The sequence below is a fragment of the Ochotona princeps genome, chromosome 21, assembly GCF_030435755.1.
Source record: "Ochotona princeps isolate mOchPri1 chromosome 21, mOchPri1.hap1, whole genome shotgun sequence".
In the NCBI taxonomy this organism is placed as follows: Eukaryota; Metazoa; Chordata; class Mammalia; order Lagomorpha; family Ochotonidae; genus Ochotona; species Ochotona princeps.
In genome coordinates this window covers 13,079,277-13,100,277 of record NC_080852.1, presented here as the reverse complement: position 1 = coordinate 13,100,277, position 21,001 = coordinate 13,079,277, and the positions used below count along the sequence as shown (strand labels likewise).

The 21,001-nt window shown below is 47.5% G+C and overlaps 1 protein-coding gene and 1 long non-coding RNA gene across 2 annotated transcripts in view; one reads left to right on the top strand and one right to left on the bottom strand.

The window, feature by feature from the left end:
- Positions 1-21,001, bottom strand: part of LRIG1 (leucine rich repeats and immunoglobulin like domains 1) — a 116,533-nt gene that overhangs the window by 60,005 nt on the left and 35,527 nt on the right. The window contains exons 2-3 of the mRNA XM_036497456.2: positions 14,375-14,446; positions 2,398-2,472 (exon numbers count right to left, since the gene is read on the bottom strand). Of these exons, the coding sequence (XP_036353349.2) occupies positions 2,398-2,472; positions 14,375-14,446 (147 nt within the window). The remainder of the gene's footprint in view (positions 1-2,397; positions 2,473-14,374; positions 14,447-21,001) is intronic.
- On the top strand, positions 4,521-5,077 carry LOC131482816 (uncharacterized). The gene is made up of 2 exons (XR_009247316.1): positions 4,521-4,687; positions 4,833-5,077. It is a non-coding gene; the product is annotated as an uncharacterized LOC131482816 (long non-coding RNA).

Genomic DNA, 21,001 nt, shown 5'->3' with positions numbered 1-21,001 from the left:
TACTGGCACGGCACATGATACCTTTGAAACATAGAAGACATCCATGCAAAGGCTGAGTGATGGGCATCACCCCACGGATACAGGCGATGTCAAGGGACACTCATCTGATACCCGCTCTGGAAGTTCTCTGTCCTTTGCGTGTCCACTCAGAAGACACAGCAAAGTACAAAGGACGACACCAAAGTCATCTGTAACCTTGCTTCCCAGACCTGCACCACACACTGCTAACTTCCCTTCTCGGGTACTAGCCCCGGGCATCCAATCTAAGAATGCAGAACACAGGCAGCGTAGAAAAAAAGGATAAAGGTCTTTCAGTTTCTGCAGTTTCAGAGAAATCCTTGAGCAAGTCAGATGGAGACGAAAGAGCACAGCTTCAGGCCAGAGGTGGCTGCCAATGCTAACCTACATTTTCCAAAGCAAATCGCAACAGGCAGGGAAGCGTTTCCCTTTTTCGCTCTACGCTTTACATATTTGAATGCTGTCTAATGGAATAGCAGGAACAAAGCCAAACAGACCCCACTATTTCTGGCACTGGGGCCGAGGAACAGTAAAGTATTTTTAGTCAGCAGAGCAAGGTGCAATTCGAGGTGCCACAGGCCCAAGGGACAAGTCAGGAGCCCCACTTGCCTGTGCTGGAAGCTGGTTCAGAGTTGGCTAACAGGCTCCCACACCAGGAGCATGCAGGCAAGATGAGTGATGTGTGGGCATTTGTGTCTTCTCTCTCTCCTGCCACCCAGAAGGCCTTCACAGAACCTCTTGGTGTCCTCTCTGGTCCTGACTTCTCCCAGGGGAAGAATAAGAGAACTTAAACCAACACATCTTAAACTTGACCCCGTGGGCTCTGGCCACAGCCCTCTAAGACTAGAATGCTGCATTTCTGATACACTCAGGGCAGAAAGTGACACTGCTACTCCAGGAGATATGTTTCAGGCTTAACAGTTACAAGCACTTCAAGTGCTTTGCCCCATCAAAACACAAGGGATTACCAACCACCCCTAATTAGCTTCAGCTATGGGCAACCCATTTCATTTAGTCAGCAATTAAACACCTGCCCAGATGCTAGGCACAGAGACTGAGTATAACAAGAATGCCAAAACTTTGCCTATTCAAAGGAACAAAGGACCACCCACCAATGTGACACCAGGTGGAAGCATCACTCATCATTGATACACCACCGATGAGAAGTCCTGCACGAGGCCAGGACTGCCACGCTCTGCTGCCCTCAGCCTCATTGTCCCCCACACATTAAGTGGATCAGCAGATTTTGTAAATGAGGAAAGGGAGGATCTCAGCGATGAAACCATCTGCCCAGAATCCACAGGTGAGCCCCACTTCTAACCCTCTGGCTTTCCTGCAACCCCTGGATGCCTTGGAAAGAGCCAAGAGCATGGGGCTGTATTCCAGAAGAACGTAGCACCTCCTCAACCCAGGGGGCCTGTGGCCAGTAAAAATCTGAGCCCTTGTGAGCTACACTTGCAGTCTTAGTCACAGCACCTTCCTGCCAAGCCCTCTGCCCAGCCAGGCCTTGGTGCTGAGAAAAGATACATTCAGGTGAGCAAATGAATTACAAAACCAGCAAAATGAAAATACAGTCGATCTGTGCAGGGCTGGGATGGAAACAGGAAATTCAGTGTGAAGAGGGAGGTGCTCGGCTGGGGAAGCTGCCAATTAAATCCAGTTGAGAAACTGTGGGACTCACGACTGGTTTATCTGGAAAGACCTCTGGGTGAGTTTAAAACAAGCAGGCACCTCCGCCTGGCTGCTGAAGAAACATGGGTATGGCCAGGTGCTTAATTCCCTGGCACAGGCGCTCTGAAAGCTCCAATGATAACAATCCCCGCCTGACATCTCTGGTTTGCCTGCTTGCTTTTTCAGTTAAGGCCTTTTACATTCCTTTTCACTTGCAGTGTTGTTGTTCTTCATAATCAACAGGTTGGGTTTTGTCTAGGATGCTTGACTGCGACCTCTCATTGCTTATTTTCAGAGGACTGGGGGCACTTTTTGTTTTAAAGCCATAAAATAAATCGAGTCACATTCCTAGTAACACTAACCTGAGCTTGCTTTCAATTCACACAGCTTCCTCTGCCTCTTGTTTATTCACCCGAGTTGCAGCGTAACTACTACCAGCGAGAAACCTAGACTCACGCATCTCCGGGCTTTAACAAGCAAGATCAATTTTCCCACTGAACAAGAGAGGAGGCAACACCCTGGAGCTTTTAATTCTGCAAACTCCAAAACAGCAAGCAAGGCATTCACTGCAATCCTGAGAACTCTGTAAAGAAAGACTGTCACCAACGAAGTTCCCCTGCCACCGGAGGCCAGCAAGACAACACTGCCTCCTCACATACCCCAGGGTCCCCCTACCCCACCCCACCCACCTGGCACAGCACCACTTACAGAAAGAGAGAGGTGACACGCGACGAAGCGGCTCCCAGCGATGGTACAGCGGTCAATTCATTATTGTTTAGGTACCTAAAACAACAAGGAGAAATTAACCACCTGATGTGTCTGAAGAATCCCTTAAAAATCATGCACATAAGAGGAAAATCAAAAAACACTCCAGAACTCGTAAAAATGACCGACTCTAACGAAATTGAGTATTGAGAGGGTCAGGGGTCACCAGAACAGATTATGACATCACAGTGAGAAACTTCACACCAAAGGCAATGCTTCCTACCCAGGACAGAGCTCAGAAAAGGCCAAGAGGTGGGCTCAGAACTGAAGCACCTGCTGTGCCAAAGGCCAGCACGTGCAAAACCACAGCCTCAGGCTTTGGACGCACGGGAACTGTTATTTCAACGCCTCATCTGTGTGTGACATAAGGAAACTGAACTCTCATCCATTTGGAATTCCAACTTCTTAGTACTCTGATGAAGCCTCCACATGCATTATCCAGGGGGTGAATTGGCACATAAGACATCTTTTAAACCCCAAGCGGACAGAACTTCCTCTTCCAGCTGCCTTCCTGCTTGAACACTTCAAATCTGTATTCCCATCGTTAGTATATCTCAGTAGGAGAAGCCCAGAACCAAAACAGCTCGCCTGGTCTGCCCCCAGAGGCTCTGCAATCTGGCCTCCTTAAATGGACATGTACTTCCAAATCTGGAAAGAAAATCCAAACTCAGACTTGTAACGTGAGCCCAGAAAGCCTGGAGGAAGCCAAAACACAGTGTTTAGGCACTCTGCCGGGTGACACGCTGGAAAGAAAGCGCCTTTGCGATGAGAAGCAACTGGGTTCCCTGGTTCTCCATTTTTAAGGGAGTTAGGTCTTACATAGAGCAGCTTGTGGCCATTTGAAGATAAAACCGCTGAAATGACAGCTATATTCATACAAGCATACAGCTAACATTTGCTTAACTAGAATAATCTGGTTGTCCACCATCTCTTACAGAATTGAATAGGAAAAGGCGTGGGGTTGGTGGGGTGGGGAGAAAAGACCTCAAATTATCCCATTTGCTTTCCTCAATGCCAAAGCCAGTTAGGGATGAAGCTTGGCAATTACCAGGCCATGGGACACAGACTGCCTGTTTCAATAGCTGCATGGCTGGAGCATCTGGCAGAGAGAAAGCAGATCCGTATCATGTGGCAAATCCTTTCTCCACTTAAAGGGCCCTTGTTTGTGTGTTGAAATAGACAATTAATTACTTTAACAGTCTCTTATCTGACTGCTCCCTAAATCAGATTGTTTCTGCTTCACCTTTTATCTCGCCCAGCTCTGTAGTGATCCATTTCCCAGTCGTGCTTAGGGGATACTTAAAACTCTACCCCACTTGTCATCTCGACTAATAAATTTTCATAGTACCCATCAAGGCACCTAATTAGCAGAAGAGTTCCTTGGGTTTTATCAGAGCAAGAAACGCTAAGGTCAGGGAGCTGCTGCCAATTAGCTTGCTAAGAACTCTGGGTTTCTCAGAGACTTAATCTGGAACACACAGGACAGCAGTAGCCACAGCAGCAGGGCACTTGTTGGGGGCCTACTACGTGTGGGGGTAGCATGAAGAACCTTACAGGTATAGTAACTTGTCTTTAGATCCCTCTAAGTAGGTCCTGCAGCCTATGCATTCTGGCTTCCAAGTCTTTGTTCTTAACCATTCCCCTTTATTTTTGTACAATCACAGGGGGAAAAGGCGGGGATGAAGCATTATTTTCATCATTGCAACTCTAAGGTAGGTAGCAGGTACCTCTACTATTTCCTCTAGGATGCTAAGTCAGTTTCCGCAACAAAAGTAGGGGCACACAACCAGGAAGGAACCAGCCAAGTGCAGAACAAGAGGCAGGAGTCGTGCCACAGCAGGTGAAGCTGCTTGGGACACCCGTGTCTCACACCGAGGTCCTAGTTTCAGGGCCAGTACTCCAACATCCTGCCAACCAGCCTGGGAGGCAGCAAACGACAGCCCAAGTGTTTGGATCCCTACCATCAACATGATGGAGTTCCTGGCTCTCAGCTGTGACATGGCCCCAGCCCAGTTTTTCCATTTGGGAGTGAACCAGTGGACAGAGGGTTCTCTCTCCCTTTTACCTCCTTCCTGCTCCTGTCTCTTTCTCTGTCACTCTGCCAGCCAAATAAGCAAGTCTTTAAAAACAAACAAATAAACAGCAGGACAAAGCATGACTGCCAATCCCAGACCAGCCACAAGTGACCAGGCCAGCAAACACAGGACAAGCCGGAAAGCTCTTAAGCCCTTAGGTAACATCACAGTTGTTTTTCTGCCTGCTTGTAATCTGACTTGCTTTTAAATCTGCAAAGGAGGGCGGGAAGTTTGGCTGAGGAGCATGGTCTCTGGTCAGCCAGAACTGTATACTGGAGAGCCTGAATCCACTCAACTTTACAGAAATGAACAAGGAAAGGAGGCATTACAACACCATTTCTGATGTGGAAGTGCAGGCTGGACAGGCAGTACACCAGGGCTGAAGATTCATGGGGCACCGTGAAGTTCAATGGGTAGCCCTGGGGTTCAGGGGCTGCTCTTATCTCAACAGACCTCCCTGATTTAAGAAGACAGTTGCAGAGGAACTGTGCATCTAGTTTGCTTCTAGATCATTTTTGCTTTAAAAAAAAAAGTCTTGCTGGTTCTAACACTAGCTGATCGGCTAGTTTCACCCCTACTGTCTTCCCCTTTGCTCGCTTTATCCCCTGTTGAAATGAGAATACAATCCTCAGAACGCAACAGAGGCCAAATTTGCTCTGAGAAGGGAAGCACTTCTTGCCAGATTGAAATAGAGACCAGTCAAAAATAGGACAGCTGGAGCTTTGAGGGGGAAGGCACTCGGCAAGTCCAGCACTCTCTGTGAAGAAGGAAACTCTAGGGACTCAGAAGTTGTACCTCACAAAAACCTTCTGAGTAATTCCTGTAGGGCAGTCCTCACCCTTCTTCATCCACCTCAGCTTACAACTTATCAAGTGTCTCCATAAGTTCCCCCCCAAACCCTAAACAACTTTCTAAATACCGGGCCTTTATAACTGAAGCTTTTCCCGATGATTCAGGCCCAAGAAGTGTCTCAGACACATCACACTAGGAATCACCGCCCGGCCTCAGTCAGAAAAGGTCAAGGTGAGGTCAATGGGGCTACACGCTCTGCCTGACCACAGGGCAGAACTTGGGACACTGGACCTGTCCCAGGCAATCCACGAGGCCAGCTTGCACTTTCTCCCAAAGCTGCCACTTACTTGGCTTGATTAAAATGGCATTACATTCTGCGAGATGCCAGTGTTTTCAGACATATTACAGTATAGAATTACTAGCTTCACCAAGCTGAGCCTCAACAAACAATGTCAAACCAGCCCTAGGAGTAATTTGGGGTTTCAGCACTTTCTCTTGCCACACTCATACTGAAGAGCTGAAACAAACCCACAGTAATACTCTCAAACCATTTGGAAAAAAAATAAAAACACAGGGAGTACTCAGTGCAAAAGCAAGCTTCCTTGCATGTCAGTCCTCTGGATCCCCTCCAACGGGGAGCCGCTGCTGCCGGGAGCAACAGATGCGCACACGCTTTCCTCTCGCGTAAACACTTGTGTGTTATGCAGACTGCCATACACTGCTCTTTTCCCCTTAATAATACATCCTGGGGAGTGCCATAATCTGTGTAACTGGCCACACAGCCCTCTGTGTGAAGGAACCATTTTACTTATTATTTGGTCAACCTGCTGTTGGTACACAGAGTGGCTGCTTCCAATTACAGAGCTGCAATTAACAACACAGGCAGGCAGGGGGTTGTAACCCTAGTCGTGGAGGCAGGTGGTTAACATGGCAGTTAAGAGGCCTGCACCCCACACCCCCAGGATCTGGGTTTGATTCCTGGCTCTGGCCAGTGACTCCAGTTGACAACCAATGCAGAACACAGTGAACCAATGGTGACAGCTCAAATAGCCGGGCTTCTGCCACCTACACAGAAGACATGGATTGAGTCCCCAGCTCCTAGCTCTAGTCCCAGCCACTATGGTCACAGCAATGAGCCAATGGATGGAAACTCACTAAGTATCTTTGTTTCTCTGACTCTCAAATATTGTTTATTTTTTTCTCCAAATGGAGAAAGCCTTCAGTAACAGGTAAGAACATAGCTTTACAATCAGGGCTATTTAATTACAGCTTTAAGTATTTAGGAATATCTCATACTAATAAAGGTTTTGGGAAGAGTTCTGCATATGTTGCTTGTGTAGCAAAATGGCCAGGGAAAGTTCTTTGACATAGGAGTAGTTACCTTAAGTCAACAATTATAAACAATAATAATGCTAAACAGTCACTATGTGCTGAGCTCTGGCTTAAATTCTCCACATAAAAATATATGACCAAATGCTGTGCCCATCCTCCAAAAATGGTACCAAATTATAAACCCTCCATCAAAGAATGAATTACAACACAATCACAGAGCTACAACAGCTACAAATCCAAGTTTACACAGCTCAGATTTGTAAATCAGATAGACCTTGGATCTTTCCACCAAACTCCACTCCTTCCCCAGTGACCAACCTTTAGCACAGCACTTAACCTTGCTGTGACTCAGTTTCCTTTTTCTGAAAATGCAAATAGCACAGGTACCAGTTTCACAAGCTTTTGGCAGATCTGGTTAAAACAATTACACCTAAGCAATTAAGATACGTCCAGGTAAGCAGACAATGCTGAACAGGTGGTGTCAATTCTCAGCCAGGAAACAGGACCTCTAAACACCCCCTGGGTATGTCACCCTTCCCTTAAACACACCAGCAGCACCAGCTGGGGAAGCAGGGCAGCCATAAACAGCCAGCATATGGCACACACAGGGCTTCTCCACTGCCTTCAGAACATTCTGGGCCAGTGGTGCTGTGGGCACACACAGCCCCCACCGCAGGCTACTACATGAGGTCAGGCAGCAGTAACAGGATCCTAGTGTAGCCTTGACAGAGGGCTACATAAATAGCCCCACTTATTATAGAGGTGCCCCACCCTGCTGGACCCTGGCTGCAGGCAATCCCTGGTGGGCTTTCCTCAGATCTGTGGCTTGGAAGCAGCTGCACAAGTGTCCTCGTGTCCTCCAGAGGCCTTCCAAGGGTGTGTTGTCCTCCTCCAAGCAGCCGATGACATTCTGTGGTTCTGGGGCCTCTGAAATGAAACCACCATGAAACCACGACCCACTGTCTGCCAGCCTGTTGCTCGGGAGCCTTGGCAGCACCCGACGAGCACTCAGAATCAGTCCATTTTGGAGCAATGAGGTGCCCACTGCAATCTCACTCTTCCCTACTCCTTCCCTGACTCCTCTTCCCTCAACTCCTGGCAGCCTCCTCTTGTCTCCAAGCAGTAACAGGCCCTCAGAGGAAAGCCCAGATCTTTATCAGTGCGAAGTTTTGCTGCTCTAAGCACCAGCAAATTTGGCTCATCCATCCCACAGGGCAGGGGGTGGTCAGAGGGTCATTCTGGAAAGGCACACAGATTTGTTTCCAAGCGATACAACTTCGAAGCTAGCAGAAGAGAGGGGAAATGATGTCCTTAACTCTTTCCCATGTGCAAGGTCCGGCACATCCTCTTCAGTAAGTGTCTACAGTAATAACTGATTACGCATTGCCACAACAAAGGGGGACAGGAAACAAAGCAGGTGCAAAGCCTCTGTCCAGAGACACAGCAGGGCAGAGGCAGAACCAGAACTCAATCCCAGGTGTGTCTACCACCAGATGTGGTGTTCCCCCTTTTCCCCCTGCTATCCCCATATGCTCCAATGGGATCTCAGTCTTTACAACTCCCACAATCAGTGAGTGGTCAGTGGAGGATGGGACAGACAGAATCCCGCAGGAGTTACTGCAGAGAGGAGGAATAGGCCCAGTTCCCGGGTGATTTCAGCTAAATGCCATGAATCCGTTCTTCCTGCTGCCTGGGAAGGGAGGAACAGAGACTAGGGAGTGCTGAACACGATGCTAACTGACAGTCAACACTGGCAGGGGGAACAGGAAGATTCACAAAACACTAGCCCTGGGGGCACTGTCCCACCTATATGAGGGCACATCAAAATGCAGGAAAATGCAACTAAAAGACAAGCTTATTTTGGTGCAGACATATTTTTTAAATCCATGGCATGGCTTTTTTGTAGCGTCCATTTTCCCAGGAACTTTGGTAGATATCGCTCATAAAGAATGGGTGTCAGAATTGTTCTTATACCAAAATATATTTATTGTCTATGGTTCCATTTCCACAAACTTTCTCAAGTCTCCTCGTAATGCAACTGCAGCTCAAGAGATGGAGAAAACCCACACTGTGTGGGTCAGGACTGAAGATGGCATGGGGTTTGGATAAGGCGTCTGGGAGAGTAGCAGCTGACACTGCACAGAGAGAAGACCGCACAGAGACAAACGGAAGCACACAGAGGAACGACCATCTCCTGTCTTTGTCCGTCTTCAGCTGGATGCTGCAGGAAAGATGAGGGACGTGGGGATCCAGGGAGCACACCCTCATGGCTCATTACTCTGGCTTTGGGATCTCCCAGACTTGAGCCCAACCATGCAGCCTTGCCAACCCCTTGAGACTCCAAGTTTCTTTAACCTGTCTGAGCTGCTGCTGCTTTATGAAGTGGAGGAACTCTCTGCAAAGACAATCTCTTCCTTCACAGCACTGGTGTGAGGCTTCAATGAGATCATATTCCCCAAAGCTTTATTAACACAGAGCTGTTGTAATTACTGTGACTGTTGTTAAGCAAGACTCGTGTCCAGCACCCCCTATGAAGGCCAGCATCCCCAGCGGGAAGTCTCATGTCCTGGGTTGTAGCTCTGGGCGGGGGCCCGCACTCTAAGAAGCACTGAGCAGGGGAGGCCTGAAGGGAGAGGTTAAGAGAGCCAAAACAGATGAAAAGCTGGAAGCAAGTCTGGGCAAGCAGCAACTGGCACCAGGGAACCAGAGAAAACACAACACTCACCTGCCAGCTCCAAGCCTGACATGGTAGTTGAAACTAGTACCTACTATGGCCTGGGGCCCCCAGAATCCAGCACCCCCCCACACACACACACCCTCTTCACAACAGATACTGTGGCTCTCTCACCCCCAGGCCCCAGAATCCAGGCCCTCACACACACACACACCCCTCTGCACAAGACACTGTGGTCCTCACCCCCAGGCCCCAGAATCCAGGCCCTCACACACACACACACCCCTCTGCACAAGACACTGTGGTCCTCACCCCCAGGCCCCAGAATCCAGGCCCTCACACACACACACACACACCCCTCTGCACAAGACACTGTGGTCCTCACCGCCAGGCCCCAGAATCCAGGCCCTCACACACACACACACACACACACACACACACACACCCCTCTGCACAAGACACTGTGGTCCTCACCGCCAGGCCCCAGAATCCAGGCCCTCACACACACACACACACACACACACCCCTCTGCACAAGACACTGTGGTCCTCACGCCAGGCCCCAGAATCCAGGCGCGTGCACGTGCGCATGCACACACACACACACACACACACACACCCCTCTGCACAACAGACACAGGATCCTCATCCTGGGGCCCCCAGAATCCAGACCCTGCCCGCAACCCACACACCCCATGGCCTGCACAACAACAGCATGGCCTGCCTCCTGCTCCTTCCTTGGGGCCCTTGGGCATGTAGTTTTCCACTACCCACATCACTGACATGTGCTCAAACATCAGCCTCCTGCCCAGCCCATCTGTAGGATCACTCCTCTAACATGGAAGGAAAGATAGGAAGGGAAGGAAGGGCAAGCCAAGTACCAAACATTCACATCAGGGTCCTGGCAAGCCATTCTAAAAGCCACAGCAAAAGGAAAAGAATCAGATATGCTGATTCTTTCAATTTAAACTTTTGTTTACTCATTGTAGAGTGTGTGTGTGTGTGTGTTCATGTTCAGTTTTAAATACAACAACAACAAATTCTGTGCCTTGACCGCTGGCCCCTTGTTCTTTTAGTGCTTGAAGTGAATGCATCCCTAGCGTCTCTGGTCCAGCCTTATTGGTGTCTCATTGCCTCCTGGACTGCGGCAGAGCAGCATGTGGTACAGAGCAGGCCACTCAAGTGTTAAAGATGCTACAGGAAGCACTCTGAACTTTAACTGTATCCAATTCTGAAAGAAACCACTAAGCCTTGAGCCTTACCGGCAGAAGTCTAAAACCACAGGCATTAAAGACAGCTTAGATGAGGTAAAAGTACCAGGTAGTTGGCCCAAGCAGCTCCTGACCGTTGGGTGTATTGTGCTGAGTTAGTAGGTGTTCCCCCAAAGCTCACGTTTGGGTTCTAATCCCAGTACCTCAGAACAAGGCTATCTGAAGAAAGTGCTTTTAAAGGTGAAATAAGGATATGAAATCCACACACCAAGGACTTATGCACACCGAGACTGTGTGAGTGTGGGAAGACATGCAGTTGGGTCGTATGGCATGGGTGTCTGATGAGCACCGCTCCTCAGTTAGCAAGGCTACGAGGAGTTTCTGGCAGCGAGGCAAGGCCCGGCGGAATGTCTCTGGTCACCTCATTGCTGCCGCACCCCATTATATGGACACTCACTCACCTCTCTGATGTCTCATAGAATCCTCCTGAGGGTGGTGTTGTTGTGTTTCTGCTAATGTGAAGTGATTCCTGTAACTGGTATGACACCTCAAATTGATCAATCATGTTATGATAAAAACATCTTTAGCGATGTAAGGCTATGACACACAGCTAAAAGTATACAATAGTACAATTGAGCCCACTATGTTTCCAAATATCCTGTTATGTGCCCACTTTTGTCCTGAAGTTTGTCCTAGTATAAGTAATGATTTCCTTAAGAAATGGCTTGATAATATCTTGGAATAGATGGCAATCATGAAGGTACAAAGAGTTTGTTTACCATGTACCTCGAACTGTTACAACACATGATATGACGCATTTTAGTTTCTCACCACAGAAAGCAAAAGTATATGGGGCATCTTCTATAGGGAAACAAATGTGAACCCCACCAAAATGGCTTAAAATCTCAATCTTATACTGGCACTTATATTTAGGGAAAGAAAACAGTTTATAAAGATAAAAGGAAGTTTCTTGTAAAGGCCCTCTATTTGTAGATAGCTGAGTGGCCTTGATCCTTTAACAAAAGAACAAAAAAACAATTGAATCAGCACGAGGTGAAGGTGACAGTAATTAATGCATGATTTGATTTTAAGATTTAGCAAAGAATCTGTTATATGCTTTTACAAAATCCTTTTATGATCTTGTAATTCTGTATTCTTAATATTTTAAGCAATATTAGTATGTTTGTGTTTAGTAAAAATTGATTTTGAGTATCAGTAAACCACCTGTCACTATGTAACTTCATGCACTGCCAACCGTGGAGTTCCTGGCTTCAGCCAAGTGCCTGCAGGTTTCAATGAGTAATGGTTTGTTGAAAATGTTTTCCGTATTCTCTTAACCATGAAGTAAAAATTAAACAATTGGATATTGTGCAAAAACTTTTGATGATTTGTGTATAAATAAAGAAGGCAACTTTTCTGAGTTGTCCATTATGAGCACCATGTCATAGTGGTCCACATCTTATCTCTTCTTCTTATCATCTCACCAATCCACGCATCCTTTGCCGGAGCTGGTCTCCGGCATGTGAGGACACGTCAAGATGAACTGCAAGCCAAGGTGAGAAGCCTTTGAGGAAACCAATCCTGTGGGCAACTTGCTCCTGGATGTCCAGCCTCCAGGAGTGTGAGAATATAGCATTTCTATTGTTGAAGCTGGCGGGGGTTGTCCTGGCAGCCCTAGCTCAATGGCAAGGATGCGCTTCCAAACTCCTGTACCCTACCACTGGCCTGCAGACCCTGCAGGAACATCGGGGTCCAAGGCCCACTCCAACTCCAATTTCTTCAACTGTGAAAGCCTGAACTTTGAAAAGCAGATATCAAAAATGCTAATTTGGAAAATTTTGAGGCAATCAGTATAGAGAACACAAGTGTTTTGCGAACTGCACAGAGAAGGTTAAAATTTCCTTTACACAAGTCATCAATCTTGGACTCAGAGTAACAGGCAAGGACTTTGACTAGTTACTTATTAAAAGATTTAATTTCACTTTTATCTTAAAGGCAGATTTTTACAGAGAGGGAAGGACAAGCACAGAGCTGTTTCATATGAAGGTCTACTCCTCAAGTGGTCAAAACAGCTGGAGCTAACCTGACCCAAAGCCAGGAGCCTGGAGACTCCTCCAAGCCTCGCATATAGTACAGGGCCTAAGGACTGGGGCCACCATTCACCACTTCTCCAGGCGTATTAGCAAGGAGCTGGAACAGAAGGGGAGCAGCTGGGTCCCAAACCAGAGCCCACACGGAATGCTGGCACTATAAGCAGAGGCCTAACCTACTAGTATGCAACAATGCAAACAATATTTAATAAAAGCACTGGATGAATGATTTATGGACCTGTATCGAGTAGCTCACACAAAAAACAAAACAGGACATCCAAAATATTTTATTTTGCATCCAACATTGGGGTAGCGGAATTCAAAAGCCAGACCTGGCTCCTGACTACATCTTCCTGCTAATGAAGACCCCCAGGAGGCAGCTAAGGAATTGAGTTCCCACAATTCACTAGATTCACCTGGGAAGCCTGGATTGTGTTTCCAGGTCCCTACCTTCGACTCCAGCCCAGCACTGGTTGTCTCAGGCATCTGGGGAGTGCTCCCTTTGCTGCTCAGTAAGACAGATGCAAAACTCTTATATACAGGGACCTACTTTTTACTAAGTGCTCACAATGGTTATGCCTTGGTGATAATACTGGCACTTTTCAAACGTTTCCACAGTTGTCAATTTTTCTGGAGTATACGTGGATGATTTATGAAAGCTTCTTTAAGTCCCTGTGGGGTTAAAACTCCTGATACCTCAAAATTTCTTTACATGAAAAAGATGAAAAACCCTGGAGGCTGATGGAAGGGACACTTCAGGAGGCCCGCAGCAAGCCTGCCATTCCCAAGGCAGGGATGCCTGCCTGGCTGTTTGCAGGTGGAGGGGGAAAAGGTAAACCTTTGTGTACCACTGTTCTGCAGCTGGCTCCTGCAAACAGCAGGAGGAAGCTGGCCTCACAGTCCCCACTAAGCTGGCTACTCCACTCCCTGGGAGCCTGGAAGAAGTACCTGCCCCACAGCAACACCCAACAGCCCACAAAGCCTCCCACAAAGGAGGAAGCCATGTGGCCGTGATTTCTAGGAACTCTGCATTTAACAGATTACAGCACAGCCTTCCCAGACTGCCGAGGATGGAAACAGGAGTCCCAGCCTGGAGACCCCTCCAAGTCCTCCAAACAGTACAGGAGGCCCTCTTATCTGTGGGTGAGAAGGGGTGCCTGAGACTGTGCTATGCTTGTTCCTATACATATTGAAGATAAAGTTTAATTAACAAAGGAGGCACAGTTAAGATATTAGCACCACCAATAAAAAAGAGAAACAGATACTGTAATAAAATTGCCAACATCACACTTCTGCGTGTTCAGATCATTACTAAGTACAAAAAGGCTTACTTAAACACAAGTGCTGTGACACCACAGCAGTGGACCTGATAACCAAGAAGGCTGCTAAGTGACCGATAGGTAGGATGTGCCACACAACGGGATGATTCACAAGAGTAAGATTGCATTCCGCTACTCGGAACAGCACACAATTGAAAACTTTAGAATTGTTCATTTCTGGAACTTTCCCTTTAATATTTTCAGACCACAAAATGAGCAGATTCCAGAACATAAAATCGTGGAGAATACACCGGGAGGCGGGGAATGGGGAAGCAAGGCAGCACGATTTGTCGCTGCCAGCCCAGGTGCAAGTGTGTCTGCCCAACACAGAGCCTGCTGACTGAGGGGTGAACGACGCAGCACAGGGCAGCTCCCCCGAAAAAACCAGCTTAGCCACCACCCACCAGCAGGTTAGAGGGAGCACTTACACTTCCCGCAGGTTCAGCAAGTCCTCAAAAACAGCAGGGTCGATCTCAGAGAGCTTATTGGAACTCAGGTTTCTGGTAAAGGGAAAGAAAAACAAAAACATTGAATCAGTTTTTGGCATTAAACCCAAGATTTAGGAAAATTTTTCCTCCCCTGTCCCACATGCAAAATCCAAGCCCGCTCACTCAAAAATGCTCAGTCTTAAGCGCTATGCGACAGAAACCACGGACAATGAGACTTAACAGACATACTCTCCCCTTCTGCACCCATGAACAAGGCACCGGAAGCAACACTGTGAAAACCCACATCACCTGAGACTGTGTAAACCCGAAAGGATTTCAAGCAACACTGCTTCACCACGTCATCACTTATAAAGTCCATCCTGTATCTACAAGGAAGCAGCCTGGACCACAGACCTCATACATCAAATCTCAAGCTATACCTATGGTATTTTTTAAAAAGATTTTTAAAAAAATATTTTCGGGCCCGGCGGTGTGGCCTAGCGGCTAAAGTCCTCGCCTTGAAAGCCCTGGGATCCCATATGGGCGCCGGTTCTAATCCTGGCAGCTCCACTTCCCATCCACCTCCCTGCTTGTGGCCTGGGAAAGCAGTTGAGGATGGCCCAAGGCTTTGGGACCCTGCACCCGCATGGGAGACCTGGAAGAGGTTCCTGGTTCCCCGCTTTGGATCGGCGCACATTGGCCCGTTGCGGCTCACTTGGGGAGTGAATCATCGGACGGAAGATCTTCCTCTCTGTCTCTCCTCCTCTGTGCATATCTGGCTGTAATAAAATGAATCTTTAAGAAAAAATATTTTCTTCCATTGTATAGCTTATCTCATCACTTGGTTTATTATTTTACACCTTTCAGTATATTTTAGTTTCTTGGGCGCATTTATTCTGAAGGGTTATTTTTTTTAAAGATTTATTTACTTTTATTACAAAATCAGATATACAGAGAGGAGGAAAGACAGAGAGAAGATCTTCCATCCGATGATTCACTCCTCCTCAAGTGGCTGCAGTGGTTGGAGCTGAGCCGATCCGAAACCAGGAGCCAGGAGCTTCTTCTGGCTCTCCCATGCAGATGCAGGGTCCCAAGACTTTGGGCCACCTCAACTGCTTTCCTAGGCCACAAGCAGGGAGCTGGATGGGAAGCAGGTCTGCCATGGCACCCATATGGGATCCTGGTGTGTTCAAGGCAAAGACTTTAGCTGTTAGACCACCGTGCTGGGCCCCTTATAGTATTTTTTAAAATCAGTGTTTTTCTGGAGCCAGCACTGGTCCACAGCTGCAGAATCACTACCTGCAATGTTGGCATCCCATATGGGCACTGGTTCAATTCCTAGCTATTCCACTTCTAATCTAACTGATGGTCTAGGGACTGGTCCTAGTGCTTGGACCCCTTCGGTTCACATGGGAAAGAGAATCCAAGGAAGCTCCTGGGTCTTGGTTTTGGCACAGCCCAGCCATTTTCAGCCATCAGGGGTATAAGCCAATGGATGGAAGATCCTTCCATGTGTGTGGCTGTTCTCATTCCACTCTTACTCTGAATTTAAAAATCTTTTTAAAAAAATTGTAGCTTATAAAGCATCAACATCAAGTAGCAATAAATGAAGAGAAAAGGAGAGAAGAGGTGGGGAGAGATGGTTGGCTTTGCAGGGCCTACAACCAGGTCTAACATGGAATGATTTTTTGTACCTCAAAGGACATTCAGCATCATCTGGAAACACTTTTAGTTTATCATCTTAACAGGGAGAGGTTCACTGGCATCTGGTGGGCAAAAGCCAAGGACACTGCTAAACACCCTACAGTGCACAAACAGCTCCTCAATAGCAGAGAATTACCCAGTTTTAAATGTTAACTCTAGTATCCACAGGGAAGTCTTAGTCTACACAAGAGCGTAAGGCTCTAACCTGCTCAGACACATCAGCAAATTCTAGCAACTTTCAAAAAAAGATGAGCACGGCCACATGCTGAGTCACAGGCAATCTACCAGCCCAGCAGTGTCACCAGGGAGGACTAAACACTGAGTGGGACACTCACCCAGGACTGAAGCAGCAGCTGTGGAGTCACAGTGGTGCCAGTCACAAGCCAGGAGGGTCTCCGGTGGCCAATATTCCCAAGGTGACAGGCACCATCTCCACTGTTCACAACCACAGCTCTGTCCCCCACCACCCACCTGCCTGCCCCCAGCAGGCAAAGAGCACGCTGGGGTGAACCTGTTGCACTTAGAAGCTCCCATCACCGGCCGGCTTTGTGCTTCTGAAAAAGAGGAAACCGAGATGGGATCCAAAGGGGCCCTGCGAGCGGGCGTTGGTGGTATAGTGGTGAGCATAGCTGCCTTCCAAAGGGGCCCTGCGATTTTGTTCCCTGCTGCTGAGACTCTGCTGAAGAGGTTAACATTTTTTCAACTCAGCTACTAAGTTCAATGACGTGACTGCCTACTAACAGTGTTAACTAGCCATGAGCCTCAAACCTGCCTCTTACAGTGTCACGGGGGTGACCAATATCTCAGAACCTTTACTCAGCAACATCTCAATCAATAGTAATCTACAAGCAATCGCCATTTCACTGCAAACTCAGACATTCATCTAAATAAAAGTCAAACTACACTTGAAACTAATGGTTCATCTGCGCTTATGGCACAGCCTGAATTAAAAGCAATTTGTTGGGAGATTATGTTACCATAAAGATTGAAGGGGGTAATTTTTTAAACCACATACTGAAGTCAAGTGTGAGCCTGTCTGTGCCCGGGGATATCTATTAATGAGCACACAGAAGTCAACCAGTGACACCTGGGAAGAAAATCTACATCAGAAGATGGCTAAGATAGACAAATGTTCTTCTATTTTAAGCACACTATCACTTTAAAAATGGGGAAGTCTGGAAATACTGTTTCTGGGCAGAAAGATACTGTTTACTGCTAACTATCACTTCATTTTTTTTTTTTTTACAATGTATTGAAGTTACTTGAAAGGAAAGTGGGAACCAGTGTTGTGGTATAAGCCAGTTAAGCCCCTACTTGCAGTGCCAGCAACCCATATGGGTACTGGTTCAAGCCCTGGCTGTTCTGCTTCCAATCCAGCTCCCTACTAATGTTCCTGGCAAAGAAGCAGATGCCCCCAGTGCTTGGGACCTGGCACCCATGGGACAGACACAGACGTAGTTCTCAGCTCCTAGCTTCAGCCTTGTAGGCGCTGGCTTCCACATAATGGGTAATGGCCCATATATAGCCTTCCCAGGCACAGAGCTGCATCAGAGACTGAACAGATCAGACCTGAACTGGAGCTCTGGCAAAGATGTCTGCATTACAAGTCATGGCTTAACCTGCTGTTCTAGAATGCAGGTGTCATTAAAAAAAAAAAAATTTAACAATTTGAGAGGGAGAAAGACAAAGCTTCTATCCTTTGATTCACTCATCAATGCCCAAATCAGGAGTCAAGAAATAAATCCAGGTTTCCAACATGGTAGGCAGTGAGTAAACAACGCGACCCACCACCTGCTGCCTCCTGTGGTCTGCCTCAGCAGGATTTGTCAACAGGACTCCAACTCTGGCACTCCATACGGGATGTGGGCACTTTAACCAGAGTGTTGGCTTAATTATCACCTTTAAAACACCAAGGACAGTAAGAGAGGTTGAGCTAGAGACACGTCACAGATTCTTGCAAAATGAGGTTGAGAACACTGCCTGCCAACCCACCTCAAGGGGCATACGTTCCCGGCCCCTGGCAAGGGCCAGAGGATGCCATTCCTCTTGGTTTTCCAGAAAAGTTCAACACTTGTATTTTTATACAAAATTCATTTGATTCTTACAAAAAAGGGAGGAGGGCAAAAGTAATCCTGGAGTGCCGCAACAACATATCTCTGAAGTCCTATTTGGCCTGAAAAGTACCGGTGTTTGCTTTGATCTAGGTCACTGACTCCCAGTGCCATTGGGTTCATTATGACCGGCTTGGTTCCAGTCGACAATTGTAGCTGGGAGTGAGGCTGGGGCTCTGCAGGGCTTATGTAATGAACTGCTGGCTTGATGTTAAACTATCCGAAACAGAGGCACTCCCTTGGTTTCCTACCCAACAAGTTCAAAATCTTCAGCAACTTAGAATAAAAATATTTTAAAAAATAATTTACATATTTGAAAGGTAGAGTTGGACAGAGAACGAGAGATCTTTCATTTCCTGGTTTGTTTCCCAAATGGCCACTATCGGTGCAACTGGGCCAGACCGAAACCGGGAGCCAGGAGCTGCTTCTTGGGTTCCCACATGGGTGCAGGAGCCCAATGACTAGGGTCGGCCTCTGCTGCTTTCCCAGGCCATTAGCAGGGAGCTAGACCGGAAGTCAAGCAGCCTTCCGATCTGGCATAAACCAGCACCCTTATAGGATGCCAGCATTGCAGACAGTGGCTGTGTTGAATACACTACAGTGTCAGCCCCAAATAAAACCATCTGAAGTCACAACATCCCTTCAGCTTGTCTTTCCCTTAAATAGCAGACAACATTTCATTACATTTCAAAAATGTACAAATTCTGCTACCTAGATGGGGTTGCCTGCTCATTCTATTATGATCCAAAGGCTGAGTGTCAGGGGAATCTTACACTACAGGACCAGCAAGCAACAATGAGGGATGAAGATGCTCATGGCATTCCCTGGGTCAGCCTGCACAGGTAAGGGTTAGGGTACTACCTGCAGAGCTAACTCTCTCCTCAGGGCTCGCTGGGCAATGCAGGGCAGGGTACTGCCTGCAGGGGTAACTCTCCCCTCAGGGCATGCTGGGCAATGCAGAGCAGAGGGCATCCTGGGCTCCACCCCTCCAGGGCTGCCCTGGGTGCTGTGCTGACAAGTGAATGGGTCTAAAACCCGAAACAGGATGCTGAATCTCCACTGTTTTCCCAAGAAACAAAGGAAATAGTACATTCTCCCAGACAAACACGGCATGAAACAAAATCCTCAGGCACCTTCTCAATGGCTCATTTTAACAAGACAAACACTGAGCACAAGCTTTTTGATCTGTAAAGCACACACACTATGGGGCCAACATTGTGGTGCAGGGGTGAACCCAGGACCCATGTACCTTAAGAGGGCAGCAGAAAATAACCTAGGTGCCTGGGCTCCTGCTGCCCATGTGAGAGATCTGGACGGAATTCAGGGCTTCTGGCTTCAACCTGGCCCAGTCCTAGATGGTGCAAACATTTGGGAAGTGAAACAGTAGATGGAATACTCTATCTCTCCTTCTCTCTCTCTATAGCTTTGCCCTTCCAATAAACAAATAAACCTTCAGACATATACATATATACATACATACATATACACACAAAGATATATGCAGCACAAAACCTGCCACTTCAACTACCTTTAGGCTTACTGTTCACCAGCACGAGGCACACTCCCATTGTAGTGTGGTAACTCCCATCCATCGAGAGCCCTCTCCATATCCCAGTGGAAGCCTCTGCACATTTCAACACCCAATCCTCCCCCTCCTCTGCCTACTTCTCTCACTGTGAATCTCATTCCTCCTCTGGAGTGGTACGTCAGGTCCCTCCAGAGCCACAAGCCCACAGTGCTTGTCTTACTGCAGCTGACTTCTCTCTCTGAGCGTTGTGTCCAGGTTCACCTATGCTGTGCCTCACCTAAGGCTAATGCTACTCCATGGCATGTGTGTACCACATGGCAAGTTCCCACTGGTCTGATGCTGCACAGTCACTCTGCTTCCACTGTGCTTACTGCAAACCATGCTGTTATAAATATCAGCAGTGGGGTTTTGATCCCTCCTAACTTAAAAAATATATATTTAATTTCTTTCAGTGAAACCCTTTCATGGCTATGCTTACCGATAGCACTCATTTCTCAATGATTAAGGAAGCACTTCTCCAGCCCAAGAGCCTTGCACAGAGGGGTATGCGCTCTCAGCTCAGAGCCATCGAAGGGTTAAACAGAGGGACGCTTTCATAAGGCTGTTCTTCCAGGTGGCAGCTGACACACACTCAAATCTCAAACATTTCGCTTATTTCTACCAACACCATTGCCCCTGACCAGGCCTGACATCTGAATGTGTCCTCTGGTGAAGGTTTCAGATTCTCCTGTCAAAACAATTCATCTGTCAGCCGGACAGATGCTGTCAAAAGCATTTCTGCACCTTCCAGTAGCAGAGAGGAGAGGGGAGAAACCTCAGGGGAATTTAGTTACTGCCAATTGCAGCTTTCATTAAACATTTTGTCAGCCATTGTCATAACACAAATTTCCCCTGTTCTCGCACAAAGGGTGCGCAGAGCAGCGAACAATTGAGCCCAGCCATAGATATTCTCTCGGCTAATCTGCTGAAAGACGACCGTGCGGCCCACCGTCTGCAGAACACACAGGAGGCCCCTCTGCAGAGAACAGCCGGGCTTTATCCAGGCCTGTCTGAAAAGCAAACTGCTTGCTGGTGCCTGCAGGACAGTGTGCTTTCTGACAAGTCCCCAAGCAAATCCCTCACTAACCGGAATAGCCAAAGTTGGTCAACAACTGAGACATCCACCACGAATGTATCCTGCGTCTGCTGAGCTGGCAGCTACCAGCCAAGGGGCTACTCGCACCAAAACAGTTAAAATGGAAAATTGAACTGTGCCTTATCTAACACAATCAACAGTTATTCCTA